The following is a 15,993-nucleotide window of genomic DNA, read 5'->3' as shown; positions in this document are numbered from 1 at the left end:
TTTATCTCAGTGTGCCTCATGTTGAGTCAAAGACTGTCAGTTGATCAGAATTGAGAGCAAACTTGTTCCAACCTTTCCCCATTAAAAACAAGAGGGTATTTACATCTTCCAAACCAACGCCTTTAGCACACATAGAAACTGATGAGCCACAATGAGGCCTTGTGGGCCACTGTGTGTGATTCAAGGGAAAAATTACTAATATCCAAGCAGAGTTTCCAGATTATCTCACCTTTTCAAACTGTTTCAACCTCAGCCCTCATGCCATTCCTGTCCCATGTGTAATTCTCAAATTACAACAAGCATAGTCTGAAATCCTCCCATCTAAATGACCTGGATAGACACATAGCATTTACCCACTTGGTAGATTCTTTGGTATTTCCTAATACTATTCTATCAAATCCACCTATACTGCAAGGAAGGAGAAAATGGGGGAAAATACGTCTTCATGGGCGTCTGGGCCTATTTTCCCTTGTCAAGGATCTCCTTTATGAAGACACCTGTTCAAGCTACTATATAAAAGTACAGTAAAAATAAAATGGAAGCAATCGCTACCTACATCTTGGCTTCAGGCAAGAAATAAGAACATCATTGTGTCTCAAATATAATGGAAAACTCCCTTGTTTTCAATAGGTACCCCGGAATAAAGCAGTATCAACGTCAGGACTCAGAACCAAACTTCTAATGGAAGACAAGGCAGGGATGACAATGTCTTCAGTATGTCATTTAGCAATTCTGTCATCGTCAGTGACCTCCCAGAACTAACAGCTGACAGCACAGCAAGGGGAGAAAACAATATATAAGATTTTTAAATCCCCACTGGGTTAATCAAATAATATAATTTGGTATTATAAACTTATTTTTCACAGTACCCCCAAATTTAACTGCTCACAAATGAAATTGGGGATATTTAACTTCTGAATGCACAGTATGATTTTTGCGACTTCTATATGTGGAATTCTTACGTATTTCATACTCTACTTTCTATAACGTTACAAAAGAAAGTAAATACAAAACACTGTATTGTGATTTGCTGAACCTTGATAGAGACTGAATTCAGAGATAATTTTTAAATGTCAAAAATTTCCCATGTGGCCTTTTGGATGAAAGGCATATTAAGTAGAATAAATTTATTATTCATTATAATGTCACAGAATTAACCTACTATTTCGTTTTTACAAAGGAGGAAACTTCAGTTATGGAACTGTAGCTTCAGTGAACCTTTCTAAACCTGGAGAATCACACTGACTGACAGAACCACATACACATGAGCCTATCAATTCTACTGGCTCATCACCTCACCTATCAAAGAACCGCACAGAAACAAAGGGAGGGCGGAGAGGGAAACTGAGTGAGTCCACTGTGCTGGAAGGAAGGAACCACCACGTGGGGTTTCAGAGAGGAGAACGCAGAGACACGCCAGGCACACGGCGCCGGAACGAACAGGTGGAGGAGACGTTAGCACTAGAAAGAGGAACAGAAGTACAGGAGAAAAAGGTGTAGAACAAAAGCACAGGTGAAACGAGGACACAGCGGACTTACATCTGTTTGGCCAACTCTAGACTCCATGGACTAGTGGTAAGGAACCGTCTCCAAGATTAACAGCACACAGCAGAGGAGCTATTCTTAGCTGGCCGTGCTGGCTGAAGCTGCAGGCACCTTCCCCCAACCATGTCAGGTGTGCTTCCAACTGCAATCTCCCTGAACAATATGTGGCCATCCCAAAAACAGCCATTCTAAAATGAACTCGAGGGTTCTAGCACTTGGCACGGTATTAGAAGAATCCTTATCCCCATCACATAGTCTGGTCAGAAAAGAGCTCTGGGGCTCTCTCAGGGCTGCACATCCTGTAACATCACTGATGAGGCTGTTTTGTCATCAAATAAAAGCACAGAGGCGGCAACAACTCCAAACCACCCTCCCCTCACTCAGTCAAGTATTTACCTACTGATTTGGGTGCCGGTTATTTATTCCTAAGTAACACCTATTATTTACTAGCTGTAAAACAGGCTGTGTTGCAGGTGAAGTATTCCAAAGTGAAGTCTTGTGCCTAGAGCAAAGAGTAGCCTGGGAGAACATCAGCTCCTCAGGGGAAACATTCTCCGACTAGCCCACTGGACACCCAAGGTGAGGGACCCTCTGGTAGTGAACATGGCCACCTTTCACTGGCTCACCACAGGACAGGGGAGAACATTTTCAGATTTCACTCTCTGGCTTTTGTTTCAGTAACACCTTTGAACGGCAGAATTTACTTAAAAGATAACATATCTGAAAGGCTCACTTGAAAACCAGCGCTGCAGTATCTGCTTCATTTCCCTGGGGGGTGGACAGGCTTCCTGATGGGCCACAGGAGGTCTGACTGACTGTCTGGCCCAGAACAGCTCCCCTGTACCTGTGGACACCTGGCTGGCCACAGCACTCAGGCCAGGAGGCCTACCTGCCACTCCAGGTGGGGGTGGCCTGAAAAGGAAGGGCCAGAAGCAGGTAGCCTCCGCTGGCCAGGTGCAGTGGGGTTTTTCTCAGACACACACGATAAAGTGTGTTTCCAGGCTCTCCCTAAGTCCTGCTGGAGGGTTTCAGGGCCCCCCAGTTAGTTTACTTTCCTGGGACATGTACCTTCTGATCGTACCCCTTTTCCGTGTTATGGTTACTGTAACAGGATGAGAGAAACCACAAAGTATAAAAAGCTACAGGACACGGAGCCACTTATTCACGCCCCTGTAAGCACTGGAAAAAGCTGTCTTTAACAGAAACACATGTAATCAAAAGAAGAGGCGGGGGCTCTGCAACATCAAAGCCCCTCAGTTGTGGCACATGGTCCACAAACAGGATAATCCTCCAGATATCTGGGACAAGTCAAAAGACAAGAGGAGCAAACAGTGTTCACTTGTTTGAACTGGGATACATTTCCAAAAGGGAGCATGAAGTGACATGATCCAGCAGCAGCTTAGGGAGCTTATGTTCTAATTCCCCCTACCCGGAGAACTAGGCTGAAAGGTGCACAGGTGAGCTTCAGCAATTGACCGGTTACGTGGAGAGCAGTGACATCCACCAGCCCCCTTTGATCTGCTAAAGCGACCTCGCTCCCCACCGGCCGGCCACTGCCGGGCACTGGCACAGAGCTGGGCTCTTGCGCTTTCTTGTGCTTTGACAGACGGCGACGTTTCAATCAGGTATCAGTTTCCATTAAAAAATGCTGAGGGACTTAGCTGCTAATCACACTAAAATGAAGACCTAGATGACGTCGTGTTCTGGCATTCTGGGTACGTGTGAAGAATGCTCACCCAGAACACGCTCTGTGAGTGGATGTTTAGGAGAGAAGAGAAACTACTTCACTTCCATGACATTCTTTTTACACTAAAAGAGTAGCTATGTAAAGAACAAAGGCAGACCGATGCATTGACTTCATGTCACTAAATACATACTGGTAAATGCAGAGAAATCTATTAACTGCCAAAATAATTAACACTCTTTGCCCACACATACTTCTATTTAACACTTTCTGCTCGTAGCACCACCAGAGCTCACGTCGTCCAGGGGTGCGTGTGACTGCACACCCAGGGTACAACGGCACACTGTGAACCACCACACTTTCCACCAGCCAGGCCACACCACACAGTGGAAATACTAGAGAGGAGGCAAAGTATCAGTTATACCTTTTTCAGGATTTGATTATGCTACTTTGAAGTGAGGACTATTTGCATTTTAATAAAAGCCAGAAAGCAGGAGACAGCTGTGTAACTGCGTATTTCTTTGGAAGTAAGTTGAGAGTCTCCATTTCACAGTAACCCGTAAAGTAGAGCAGAAATAGCCCCACAGTTAACTGCTGAACCTTGAAGCTCGTCTTCCATGATTTCCATATTGTGCCTACGAACTAAACATACACGTCACGATCGGCAGCTGGCAGTATCCCCTCAGATTCTGAAACGGATGCCAGTTTGATTCATGTTCAGAGAGGAAGGAGACACAGGATGGCTGCTGTCGGTTTTTACATCACTGGCCACATGCAGAAAGCCAAAGGCAAAGGACGAATGCACAAACCTTCCTCTCACAGTCCTACACGATCCATTCCTGAGGTTCAGACGCTGCTCTGCACTCACAGCCGTCTACTCCAGTGCACAGGAGATGGTTATCAAACGGAGTGAGTTAAGGTATACATGTCCCCAGGACTACAGCTGCAGGTAAATGCTGAATTCCAGTACTCACAGTCAATGAAGTTACTTTTTATGAAATGTACATAACAGACCTTTCCAAAAAAGCAGTATTTCAAAATAACTGAATTAAATTATTTTTCTAAAAAGTAGCCTGCATGAAACCACCTTTGAAGTCACAAAGTCAAAGTCACAAATATAAAACACACTCCCATTCTTCTTCAATGATTATTCTCCCTGAAATACAAACATCAAAATATTAAAAGTAGCTTGCTGGGAGACGATTACTGGTAATTTGAAATTTCTTCTTTATACCTTCCCATATTTTCAGAATTTTCTCTAACAGTATCACTTTGATATTCAGGGGAAACATAGTTAAATTTCTTACCTTGAGTTGGTTTAAAACAAGAAACTTAATATGCTGAACTGAAATAAAAATACGGGAAAGGTAACCCACCAGAAAACAAAGCTTGGTTACTTTATGCAGAGACCAGAGACACACCATGACTGCCATGGCCAACTCAGCTCTCAAATCCGGATTTCAACAACTCGAGCAACATGAACTGGACTCCTGGGGCCTCCCCACGTAGGAGTGCTGGGCACACTATCGGTAATGCCACCCGTCTCCCAGGACGAGCACTATGAAACAGAGGCCAGACTATCACCTGGATTTCATATGAGCAGATTCAGTTATTATAAATTAAATTGAAATGAATTTCAACCTCCTTCCCTTCAGTAACTTTCCTTTTTAAATCCTCACCATGTCCCTGATAAGCTGCTGGAGAAGATGCTTAAAAACCCCGGAATGCCCAAAATATAAGTAACAAATGAAAAGAGGACAACAAATACTGGAAAACTTACAAACTCCAATCAGTGCTGAAACAGTTAGGAGCTGCTAAAACATGGCGTATCTCAAATTCTGGGGGTGAAGGAGTGACTGGCATGGCACTGAATGATGGCAGGTGTGAGGGCCCAGGAGGGTGACACGCAGCACACAAAAAGGAACGGGCACTTACACTTGAGGGTCTCACGTAACTTTACCCTGCTGAGAAAACACAGGCCTTGGAAGGGGCCACACCGGTTTACAGGGCATGGCTCCTCATCAGTAACATGCGCAGACAAAGGACAAAGGCCAGGAAGATTCGGACTGGTAGAATGATTTAATGTCTGCATCTACACAATGACTGCCTCTCACCCTCATCTCCTCTCAGAAATGTGTGGCTGGTCTTCCGGCACCCAGTTTCCCCGAGAGAGAGCACGGTGACAGGAGATTTCACGTTGGTAACGGCAGCAAGTATAGAGGACCACATCCGAGGGAGTCCCAGGCAAGCCCATGAGAGAATCAGTTTTCAGCAAACGAGGACAGCTCAATACCACACAGCACCTGCCCGCACAGGTACCTGGGAGCTCTGCCCCACCTGCATCCCTCACCAGCTGGCACTGCCTTCCAGACACACTAGGCTAGTATCTCAGCAATATGGACCAAAACACTGTGGACATCTGGGGCCAATGGCTCTTACAAAATTCTTGGATAACCTAATCCAAATAATATACACAATTGAGCAGGGAAATTCTAATACGATGCCCTATCTATAATAGAAAGGAGAATTAAAGGAAAAGCCAGTTATAATGCATTAATATGGACATCAATATTTATAAGCTGATGCCTGAGTACCCTATTAAACACAACAGTGAAGCAATGGGCTGCCTGGAGAATCCCCCCTAACACACAGCTGTTAATGCAAACTGAAGCAGCTGTGCCAGGTGGTCACTCAAACACCACAAATGCATTCTCACTGCAAAAGAGATATTCTGGAATGGCAAGTAACTCTCGGAAAAATTCAACAAAACACAATCTTCCCAGATTTACCCTTCAGACTCATTCCCAGAAACCCGAGTCAATATTAAACCTGTGCACAGAAAAGAGGTTCTGAGTCCAAACATTAGACACCAGTTTTTCACCTGTACAGCTCTCCCGCTGGCACCTGAAGAGTGTGGGCAGTGGCGTACTTCTCCACTCTGCTGCAATGCACTGTGCACCACAGGCAGAGTGCACCTGGACTCCACCCACCCACGGCCAAAGCACCCCGATCGCTGTGCCACTCACGTCACTCCCACGAGGGTGATCCTGCCTATGAGAACCATTCCTTTATCACAAACTGCCACCACATGACAAAGTGCCTCTGGAGGCCAAAACAATGGAAGTGAACTGTGTTCAGTTGAGGTTGTTTATTCAGATACCAGACCCTAAGAAAATCATCTCTGCCACTGTTCTCCTCCCGTGAACTTCTGGCACTGGGCACTCGGGCTAGGTGTGAACTGGAATGACTCGGGCTGGGTGTGAACTGGAATGACTCGGGTTAGGTGTGAACTGGAATGACTCGGGTTGGGTGTGAACTGGAATGACTCGGGCTGGGTGTGAACTGGAATGACTCGGGCTGGGTGTGAACTGGAATGACTCGGGCTGGGTGTGAACTGGAATGACTCGGGCTGGGTGTGAACTGGAATGACTCAGGCTGGGTGTGAACTGGAATGCCCCAGCACTGGGCACTCGGGCTGGGTGTGAACTGGAATGACTCGGGTTAGGTGTGAACTGGAATGACGGGCTGGGTGTGAACTGGAATGACTCGGGTTAGGTGTGAACTGGAATGACTCGGGCTGGGTGTGAACTGGAATGACTCGGGTTAGGTGTGAACTGGAATGACTCGGGTTAGGTGTGAACTGGAATGACTCGGGCTGGGTGTGAACTGGATGCCCCTCATCTTCTCCTCTTGACAGACTGCATGCCCCGCTTCAGAATATCTGGACAAGCACAAATTCGAAAGATAAACAGGCCTGCAATGAGTGTTCTGAGGCCCGTGATGCCGCTGAGACCCAAAGGGTGGTCCTGAACTTCACCCACGACGCGAGGGCTATTTCACCAGAATGCTCTGCCATGACTGATATAACTTATTTAGAAAAATAGGTTCACTTGATTTGTTCACTGCCAAAATTAAAAATCCCTGCAAATCCTAGAATAAGCAAAAATAATGAGAAACTTTAGTCATTTGGTCTTGAGGACATAGTAATCCCTGCCATGTCAAATGATTCACACAAATACTGCTAGTTGCATTTTTAATAAAGAATCCTAAAAAGCTACCCAATTCTAACACCTAGAACTCCACTATTTAATTATTTAAAGCACCCCAAAACATGGCTCTACAGACACGTGTCTTTTCTATATTAAAACAATGTTTACAATCAGAAATCAAACTGACAAACATTGGTTCGAGTAACAGAACTAAAAAAAGGAATTCAAAATACCAAAAAAAAAAAATCATTTCCCAAAGTAAACTTAGACAGTATCATATACATCAACTCAATAGTTTATATCAAGTCCACAAGAAAAACATAATTAAATAGAAAGTGGTTAACCGTTGCATGCATGAGTGGTGGCAGAACCTAGAGACTGGGGAGGATAGGCATCAAAGACCACAAGTTTATTTATTTTGTTATTCCATTTCACTTTATTATTTTTTCAGACAGGGTCTCACTCTGGCTGTGTCACCCACACTGGGGTACAGTGGTGTGGTCACAGCTCACTGCAGCCCTGAACTCCTGGCTCAAGTGATCCTCCCACCTCAGCCTCCCAAATAGCTGGAACCACAGGTGCATGCCATCATACCCAGCTAACTTTTCTATTTTTTGTAGAGATGGGGTTTCTCCATGTTGCCCAGGCTGGTCTCGAACTCCTATGCTCAAGCAATCCACCCACCTCAGCCTCCCAAAGTACTGGGATTACAAGCGGGAGCCACCACTCCAGGCCTACAGTTTTAATTAACATGTGTTAACAATGCTTGAAAAACTGTAAATACCTTAAAACAGTTCCTAGCTTTCTTTTGTACCTAAGAATATAAAACAAGTCAGTGGTTAAGTTGATACTCCCTACAGTCCATGGCAAAGATGTGGAGAAAGTGGGACCCCTGTTCACCACTGGTGGGAAGGTAACGTGGTATGGCCACTTTGAAAACAACCTAGGCTTCTTACATCATTCCATTTACTCAGCTGCTCATACAAACTTGCTCAACTTATATGACTCCTAGGTCATCTATCGGAGAGGGCTGAAAGCACATGTTCCTTTAACAACTCATCTGTACTTACTGCAGCATTATTCATGGCAGCCCTAAACTGGAAACAACGCAAATGTGCATCAACTAGTGAGCAGAGAGAGAAAACGTGGTGCAACCGTAAGATGGAATACTGTCCAGGAATAAAGGGAACACACAGCGACAGACACTGCGACACGCGTGGACCTTGAAACATTACGCTGTGAAAAAACAAACACGTAAGACCATGTATTATATGATTCCACTGACATGAAATGTCCACAAAATGCAAATCTACAGAAACCAGAAGTAGATACAGGTTGCCCAGGGATGAGGAGAGGGGGAAATAGGCAGTGATTACCAACGGACGCCAGGGGTTTCTCTGGGATGATAGAAATGTTTTAAAACTAGATTGTAGTGAGGGTTGCGCAACTTAGCTAACTTACTTAAAATCAGTGAATTGTTTATGGCATGTGAATTATGCCTTAAAGTTATTAAAAACATACATACACACGAAAAGAACCAGTGCTGAAGCCCTTGGTAGCTATGAAGTGTTAAATCTATGTTCCGGTTTTCTCTTACTTTCTTGACTTCGGAATGGAAAAGATGACATCAGTCCATTAGCATTATGAGAATGCAGAATTTTGCTATTCAATTTCCTCTTAAAGATAATAAAGGAACACGGGGGAGGGAGGCATGCAGGGGAGCAAATAAATCTGCTCTTTCCTCATTACGGAGTTCAAACTGGGTCACAGCCCTATTAGGCTTAACCACGCAGAGCTTACTTATTACTGCTTGCTGCCGGCGGGGGCAGTGCTGGGGCCTGGGAACCGGCAGAGTCCAGTGAGGATCATGGCCACAGCCCTTAGGAACACAGGACTTTCAGAATGGGCAAACCTGAGCAAGATGCCTAGGCTAAGCAGGATAATGGGCACTCTGAAAAATTAGGAAATGACTCTACAGAAATTCTTACCTTTAGCTCATGTAACCAAAAACCTTACACAAGTCACTTACCTCCCAACTTTAAAGTTAGGTTTTATTTGTTAAAGTCAACTATCGACTTCACAATTATACAAAATGAAAATACCAGCGTGGTAAGCAGGGAGCCCGTGCCCAATAATCTAAGACGAACTTTCTTGCACCTTTTCTCCCAACTCCTGATGAATTCACTCTTGCCAAGTACCTACTAAACTCACTGCTTGACTCAGTGGGGTCAGCTCTAGCAGTTAACCTACCAGCTCCGCTCTGCAGGCTCACCAACCACCCTTGTCTGTCTGACAAGGCACTGAGCCATATCCAGCATTGTTGCTGTGGACAAGGAAGTAGCAATGGGCCATGTCTGCAGTGGCTGTGGGTTGACAGTATCTGTTAACAGAAGGCTGGAAGGAGTAGGGGACACCAGCATACGTAATGGCCTTGGCTGGGAAAACGGGTCACGGGCGAAGGAAGAGCAAGGACAAGCCAGAATTTCTGACCATCCAAAGCCCAAACCACAAGACCACGACACACACACCAGGTGCAGCAGGTGAGCACTGCAGACTATCTTTTACTCCCTGTAGAAAAGCTTTTGAGAATGGTTCTAGCTTAAAGAAAAGACAAATATTTAAGTTGACGGAGATCCCAAATATAATGATTTGATTTTTATAAATTATATGATTGTACTAAATCACATGTACCCTAAAACTATGTATATCTATTATGTACCAACAAATAAATATGAAGCTAATAAAGTAAAACAGTTCATTGGCCTAAGGGGAAAAAAAGGTTTTGAATAGGAAAGCAAAATAGTAACAAGTACATAAATGATAAGAGGGCCAATCTGATAGAAATGGTTGGAATTATTTTTAGCTGAAGTCGATAGGATGAAAATCTAACCTTATGAAAAGTGAAACGCTGTGGAAGAGCAGAGGAAGCAGGAAATCAGAAACGCTATATTTATCCCCTCCCCTCCCACCACCCCCTTGGGTATTTCCTTTATTTTGAGAAGAAAGCAATAAAATTATTCTCCATACCAACATTCTCCCTCCTCTCAGAGACACTCTGGCAAACCAGCCGAAGGCCTCATGGAACGTGGGGCCACACGCTCAGGCCCAGAGCACAAAACCACTGCCATCTCTTGGCAGCCGGTACTGTGTGGCACAGGGGTCACACAAATACCCTATCCAGAAACGGCTGTGGCCAATGACCAGGTGGCGTTTCCCTAGGCCTCGGAGATCCCTGGTCACTCTCAAGGCTGAGGGGAGGAACAGCACAGCCTGGAGAAGACAGTGAGGATGTTCCCGAGGCCTCCTGGAGGCAGTGCTGCCAGTGGCTGCTCGCGAGCTTGCGGCTGAACTGCTGCTCTCTGTTGACAAAGGTAAGGATATCCCAACAAGGACACGGAATAAGAAAAACGACTGGTGGCATTTTTCTCATGATTCATTCCCATCCTACGTTCTCTCTCATTCCTGACTCTCCAATTAAAATAAACTTCGCAAGGAAAAGCAGGGATCAGGTGGGGATAAAGAGCAACCTGCCTGGATGATAGAGCCGGCTGGCTGATCTAACATTTGACACGAATATTATCCGACATAAAAACATAATGTCTTTCCCCATAAAAAATTCAAGCATGCTCATAATTTACAGGGCATGTGGAGTTTCAGCCCTTAGCAATTAGGAAGCCAGCATCGGTCCACTGGGCTTTATCCAATGACCCTTTTAACTACTTGAAAATGATGTCTGATTATCAAGTAATGTTATGGCTTACCTATAAAAACTTCTTTTCAAAAATATTGATCGCTCACTACATAAGCAAGGCCTTTCTGAGAAGCCTTTTTAAAGCATGCATCACCCATTACTCAGCTGGGACAAACACTGGACCCATTTCTTCAGTGACTAAGTGGGTTTCTGTTAGTAAGTCCGCGCTCAGGGAAACTTATTAACTATCCAGAGCCAATTCCACACAAGAATAATAGCTACTGTAAACTCGGACCTCTGGAGTTGCTGGGAGGCGGGGGTCAGGGGAGATCTCAACACTTGCTGTTGAAAGCTTTCTGGAATTCTCCAGTTGCTCAGGACATCAGCAAGCATTTTTGTGGATAACAAGACTTTTTGTAAATTGAGCTCACAAAGACGTCAACCGAAATCAATAAAACAGCTCCGGTGACTTCAACTGAAACTCCCTTTGGAGGAGCCAGCTGGAAACTTCCAACAGAGCCTGAGGCAGTATTTGACTGGAGCAGAGTGCCCCGCGGGGCAGCTTCCTGGGCCAGGCGGGGAGGCAGGTGCCCTCTGCACCTGGGGCCGGGACCCACTAGAGAAGTGACTGGGCTGCTTTCCCAGTCTTAATGCTGGGGACACTTCAGCCGGTCCATCCGCCACACTGATGTTCCAAACGTGCCCTCACCGCCACTCTTCCTGCAGCTACACTTCCTGGTCTGTCCTGTCAGTTCTCAGGCATCTTCTGTTCCCGTAACACACCACAGATGACAAATGACTTTAAGTCTGAAAACAGTACTGGAAAAGCCCATTCCCCAGTAACGTTAATAACTACTGTCTGTGACCCATGATCCAGGGGCAGCTCTGGGCAAAGTGTTTTCCCACGAAGTCTGTTTTACAGATGAGGAAACTGAGACTTAGATAAGCTAGTCGATCCAGCGTGAAAAAGCCGGTAAGGGGCAAAGATGGGATTTCAATTAGTCTGATCCCAAACCCATGTCGTTCCAGACTGTAGCGGGGAGAAAGGTCCTTTAAGATCTCCATTTAACCCTAATAGCACTGGTGACCCACAAAAGTTTTATGGAAAAATAGTTAATGGAAACCACACGTTCTGGGAAAGGGGGGAAATGTGTCCATCCACAACAGACAAACATTTTTCTTGCTAAGAAAACTAAATCAAAAAACTTATTGGGAAGTAAAACACTCTCAACAAATAAACTCTTTCCACTGAGCTATTGTTAAAACAGCTGCTTTATTGTGAGTGATTTCTAATATGATATTAAGATAGACAATAATGAACTGTCTTTAAAAAAAAAAAAAAAAATAGGCCTGGCGCGGGGGCTCACGCCTGTAATCCCAACACTTTGGGAGGCTGAGGTGGGTGGATCATGAGGTCAGGAGATCAAGGTCATCCTGGCTAACACAGTGAAACCCCATCTCTACTAAAAATACAAAAAGAAAAATTATCCGGGCGTGGTGGTGTGCGCCTGTAGTCCCAGCTACTCGGGAGGCTGAGGCAGGAGAATCGCTTGAACCCAGGAGGCAGACGCTGCAGTGAGCCAAGATTGGGCCATTGCACTCCAGCCTGGGCGACAGAGACCCCCTCTCAAAAAAAATAAGGATGTATTCCCAAATATGCTGGTAACAGTTTGTCAGAGGAAAAACCCCCACTAAGAATACCATGGAGGTACTTTCTTTTTTATTCTTAATCTTCATGTAAATGACACGCCTCACCCTCTAGACACCTGGAAGATCATTGTGAAGAGAAGGAGTAACACTGAAGTCCACACACGTGTAACACTCTCTATAATCTATAATATAATCCTCTCTCTGTAACCGTGTATCATCCACACATTTATAACACGCCTCCTCTCCTTTCTCTGTAACCGCCTATCATCTCAACACAGGTTTGACACACAAAAAAAGCTGAGACAAAATCTACAACAATCACTTGTGATTACTCTCTTCTCCCCTCCCATTGAAGAATCTGAACCCAAGAGCAGGAGTCCTGTAGCAGTGTCTGATTTCTTCTCTTCTATGACCTTGAACTCCATCAGGGGTTCCCAGGAAAGTGAATCTAAACAGACACAGTCCTTCTTCACCTTCTGTTCTGGAGCTGGTGCACTTGCTCCACCTTCACACTTCCCCCTGAGCCTCTCCCTGAGATGGCTCCTGATGACAGTGACTCTTGCATGAAACAGGGCAGTTCTCCAGAAACGAAGGCGTCGGTCAGAGCGTCAGTCAAGAGTCAGATGCACACGGCAATGTAGCTTCAATACAAGATGGGAGACTGTGGTCACACAGCAGGCCCCAGTCCAAACCTGCCCCCTGCTCAGAGGCCAAAGGCCGATGAGACTGTGTGCGCGCACGTGTGCGTGCTTGCATGCACACACACCCACACAAGCTACACATGCATGCTGGTACATCACTAATCGTCTGCTGGAAGATACTTCAGCATCATTTAAATTTGTCTTATGATAATCTGACGCTCTGTGATTACGTAATGCTACTGTTGACCAAGTCATTAAATTAATTTCAATAAAGACTAAACGATGCCAGGTTCCTCAAGGCAGGGAAAGGCAGGTGCCATTTCCCAGAGCCTTTCATTTTGCTAAGAAGGAGGAGAGGAAGCTTTCTGCAAGTCTGAATCAGCTCAGTACTTGCCTTTTCTTGCCACCTGCCCACCTCAGTATCTGCCAGTTGTGTTAGAGAGAAAACACGTCTTTTTCCCTAAGCCATACTATTCCTACTCACTTTGCTCTGCCAGTAACACAGAGAGTTCCGGGGCACTAAACTCTTCACAATGCAAGTTCAGCATTAATTTTGTCAATACTCTTTTGCGGAATGAGGGTAGTCTGATCTGGCCTATGAACAAATAGCCAAGTCAGGCAGACTGCAGAAAGAAAATCTAAAATTGTAACCTATCAAGGTATGAATATGTATAAACATGAAAATCAGCTTTGCATTTTAGAAAACAATACTAACATATGTATTTACAAATACCAGCACAGACTGGTGAAAAGGTCATTTGTGAGAGTGCCATTACTGCATTTCAAAATAAAATGTCAATTTATCCGGCCATGCTTACGTTTGATTTTTTTTTTTTGACAAGGTCTCACTCTGTTGCCCAGGCTGGAGTGCAGTGGTGCAGTCTTGGCTCAACTGCAACCTCCACCTCCCAGGCTCAGGCAATCCTCCCACCTCAGCCTCCTGAGTAGCTGGGACCACAGCCATGCACCACCACACCTGGCTAATTTTTGTATTTTTAATAGAGACGGGGTTTCACCATGTTGCCGAGGTTGGTCTTGAACTCCTGAGCTCAAGCGATCCACCTGCCTCAGCCTCCCAACGTGCTAAAACTATAGGCGTGAACCACCACGCCCGGCCCTATGTTTCATTTTTTTTTAATAATAATATTTTCATGTCACAGTTGCTTGGTCTGTAACAAACATCACAAAAATGTCAAATAATCTGTGCCTTGTAAACTTCACTAATGTAACGGGAAAAGCACAATTTCACATCAACCTTTGCAGTGAACACAGTTGTGTTACTATAGAATCCTTACCTGCTCCTTGGAATGACTGATCTCTCAAAATCTGACTCCGTTTACTCCTAGCCCAAATGGAAAGGTCCTCAATAAGCCAGGAAACGGCCCTCCCTTTGGACGTGTGTCTAGTCCACAAAGGACGGCCATCTGAGGTATCATCTTGAGTCTCCCAGACCTTTCCCTGTCTCCCTCAGTGTCTGTGCCCCACAACACAGTAAAGGCCACCTTGACACCTCCCTCCTCACCTGGAGCCCAGCGCAGCTTTGCCTCCATGCTTGCGCAGGCAGACAGCTGGAAAAAGCAACAGGAGACCCAGGCTCTAGTTTCAGCCAGCATGCAGGCCTGGGAATCAACACTTCTCAGGGCCTCTGCATTCTCACACGTAAAACAAGGACTTGAATTAGAGAAGCTTGTGAGGCCTTTCCCAAAAATCACAACTCCAGCCTTGGACAGCTGCCAAACGAAGTGCTCAACTGGAACTTCAGGTGTTCCTCCGGGGCAATCCCCGTCCTCTTCCTTCTCCTTAGGACCAGCACACGCACCTGTGGAGGACCTCCAGTAGCTTTCAGACACTCTACTCACTAGCACACTCCTCCGGGTGCGGGGGTTGTAATCTTCCGGTTATTTTAGACAGCTTCCTGCTGGTGGTGACTTTATTTTCTCAAGTTGCCTCAACTTTTCAGTTCTTCCTGGTGGCCTGTGCAGCACCACGGTACCAAGATGAGATCTCCACAGATCAAAAACACTATGTGCTCTTTAACATTTAGAAACTCAACATGACCAAGAATCATTTCAGAGAAAATAATCCTTTCACAGAAAACTAGAGTGCACTTTTGTCATGAAATACACTGCAACACCGCAACTGTGTTCAGCAAAAGGGTAACAGGTAGCTGGAACCCTCCTTTAGACAGAAAACTTCAATGTGCTGATGCAGGAGATGGGCCCAATCTTAAGTGCCCTTCATGAGCTGGGTATTTGCAAAAGCTCCAACAGTCTTTAAAGGAACTTCAAATTAAAACTGAACAAAAGAAACAAAATCAGTGACTTATTGCATATAAAAAATGATGAAAGATTACCTAAAATGGAGCTTTGCTAGAATACATATCTCATCAACAGCCTGACCACTACCTAGGGAGCTTCCAATTTGGAGAAGGAACAAGGACAGTTTATTATACTGTAATGGACAAAGTGAAGACAGTGGCAACTGAAACAATACAGTTGCTCTGAGAAACACAACTGGTTTTCTTGAATAAAGCCAAAAGACAGGGAATAAACATACCAACTCATAAAAGTACTGTTGCTATACTTGCTGCTGGCTGGAGAACAGTTACCGGAAAAAAACAAGCCTAATTTTTTTTTTTTTTAACATCTATAAATAAATTTAGGAATGTTTTCCTGTTTCTCTGTCATGGAGGAGAAAAAAACAAACGCATGGCATCGCTATCTACACGCCATCACGTAGGCAGCCTTCCACCGCCTTCTGTGAAGAGGTGCCTTAAGATGCATTAAGTACTGA

General features: G+C 44.9%; 1 protein-coding gene across 14 annotated transcripts in view; it reads right to left on the bottom strand.

The window, feature by feature from the left end:
- The window catches only part of AOPEP (aminopeptidase O (putative)), a 383,438-nt gene that overhangs the window by 72,993 nt on the left and 294,452 nt on the right, over positions 1-15,993 (bottom strand). Inside the window, exon 14 of one of the 14 annotated variants that reach the window (XM_031654788.1) lies at positions 230-238. The exons of the other annotated variants lie outside the window; for them this stretch is intronic. Coding sequence (XP_031510648.1) covers positions 230-238 — 9 coding nt within the window. The remainder of the gene's footprint in view (positions 1-229; positions 239-15,993) is intronic. 14 annotated transcript variants of the gene reach the window in all.

The sequence above is a fragment of the Papio anubis genome, chromosome 13 (assembly GCF_008728515.1).
Source record: "Papio anubis isolate 15944 chromosome 13, Panubis1.0, whole genome shotgun sequence".
In the NCBI taxonomy this organism is placed as follows: domain Eukaryota; kingdom Metazoa; phylum Chordata; class Mammalia; order Primates; family Cercopithecidae; genus Papio; species Papio anubis.
Note: the sequence above shows the minus strand (reverse complement) of the source record. Positions and strands in the feature narration are given on the sequence as shown.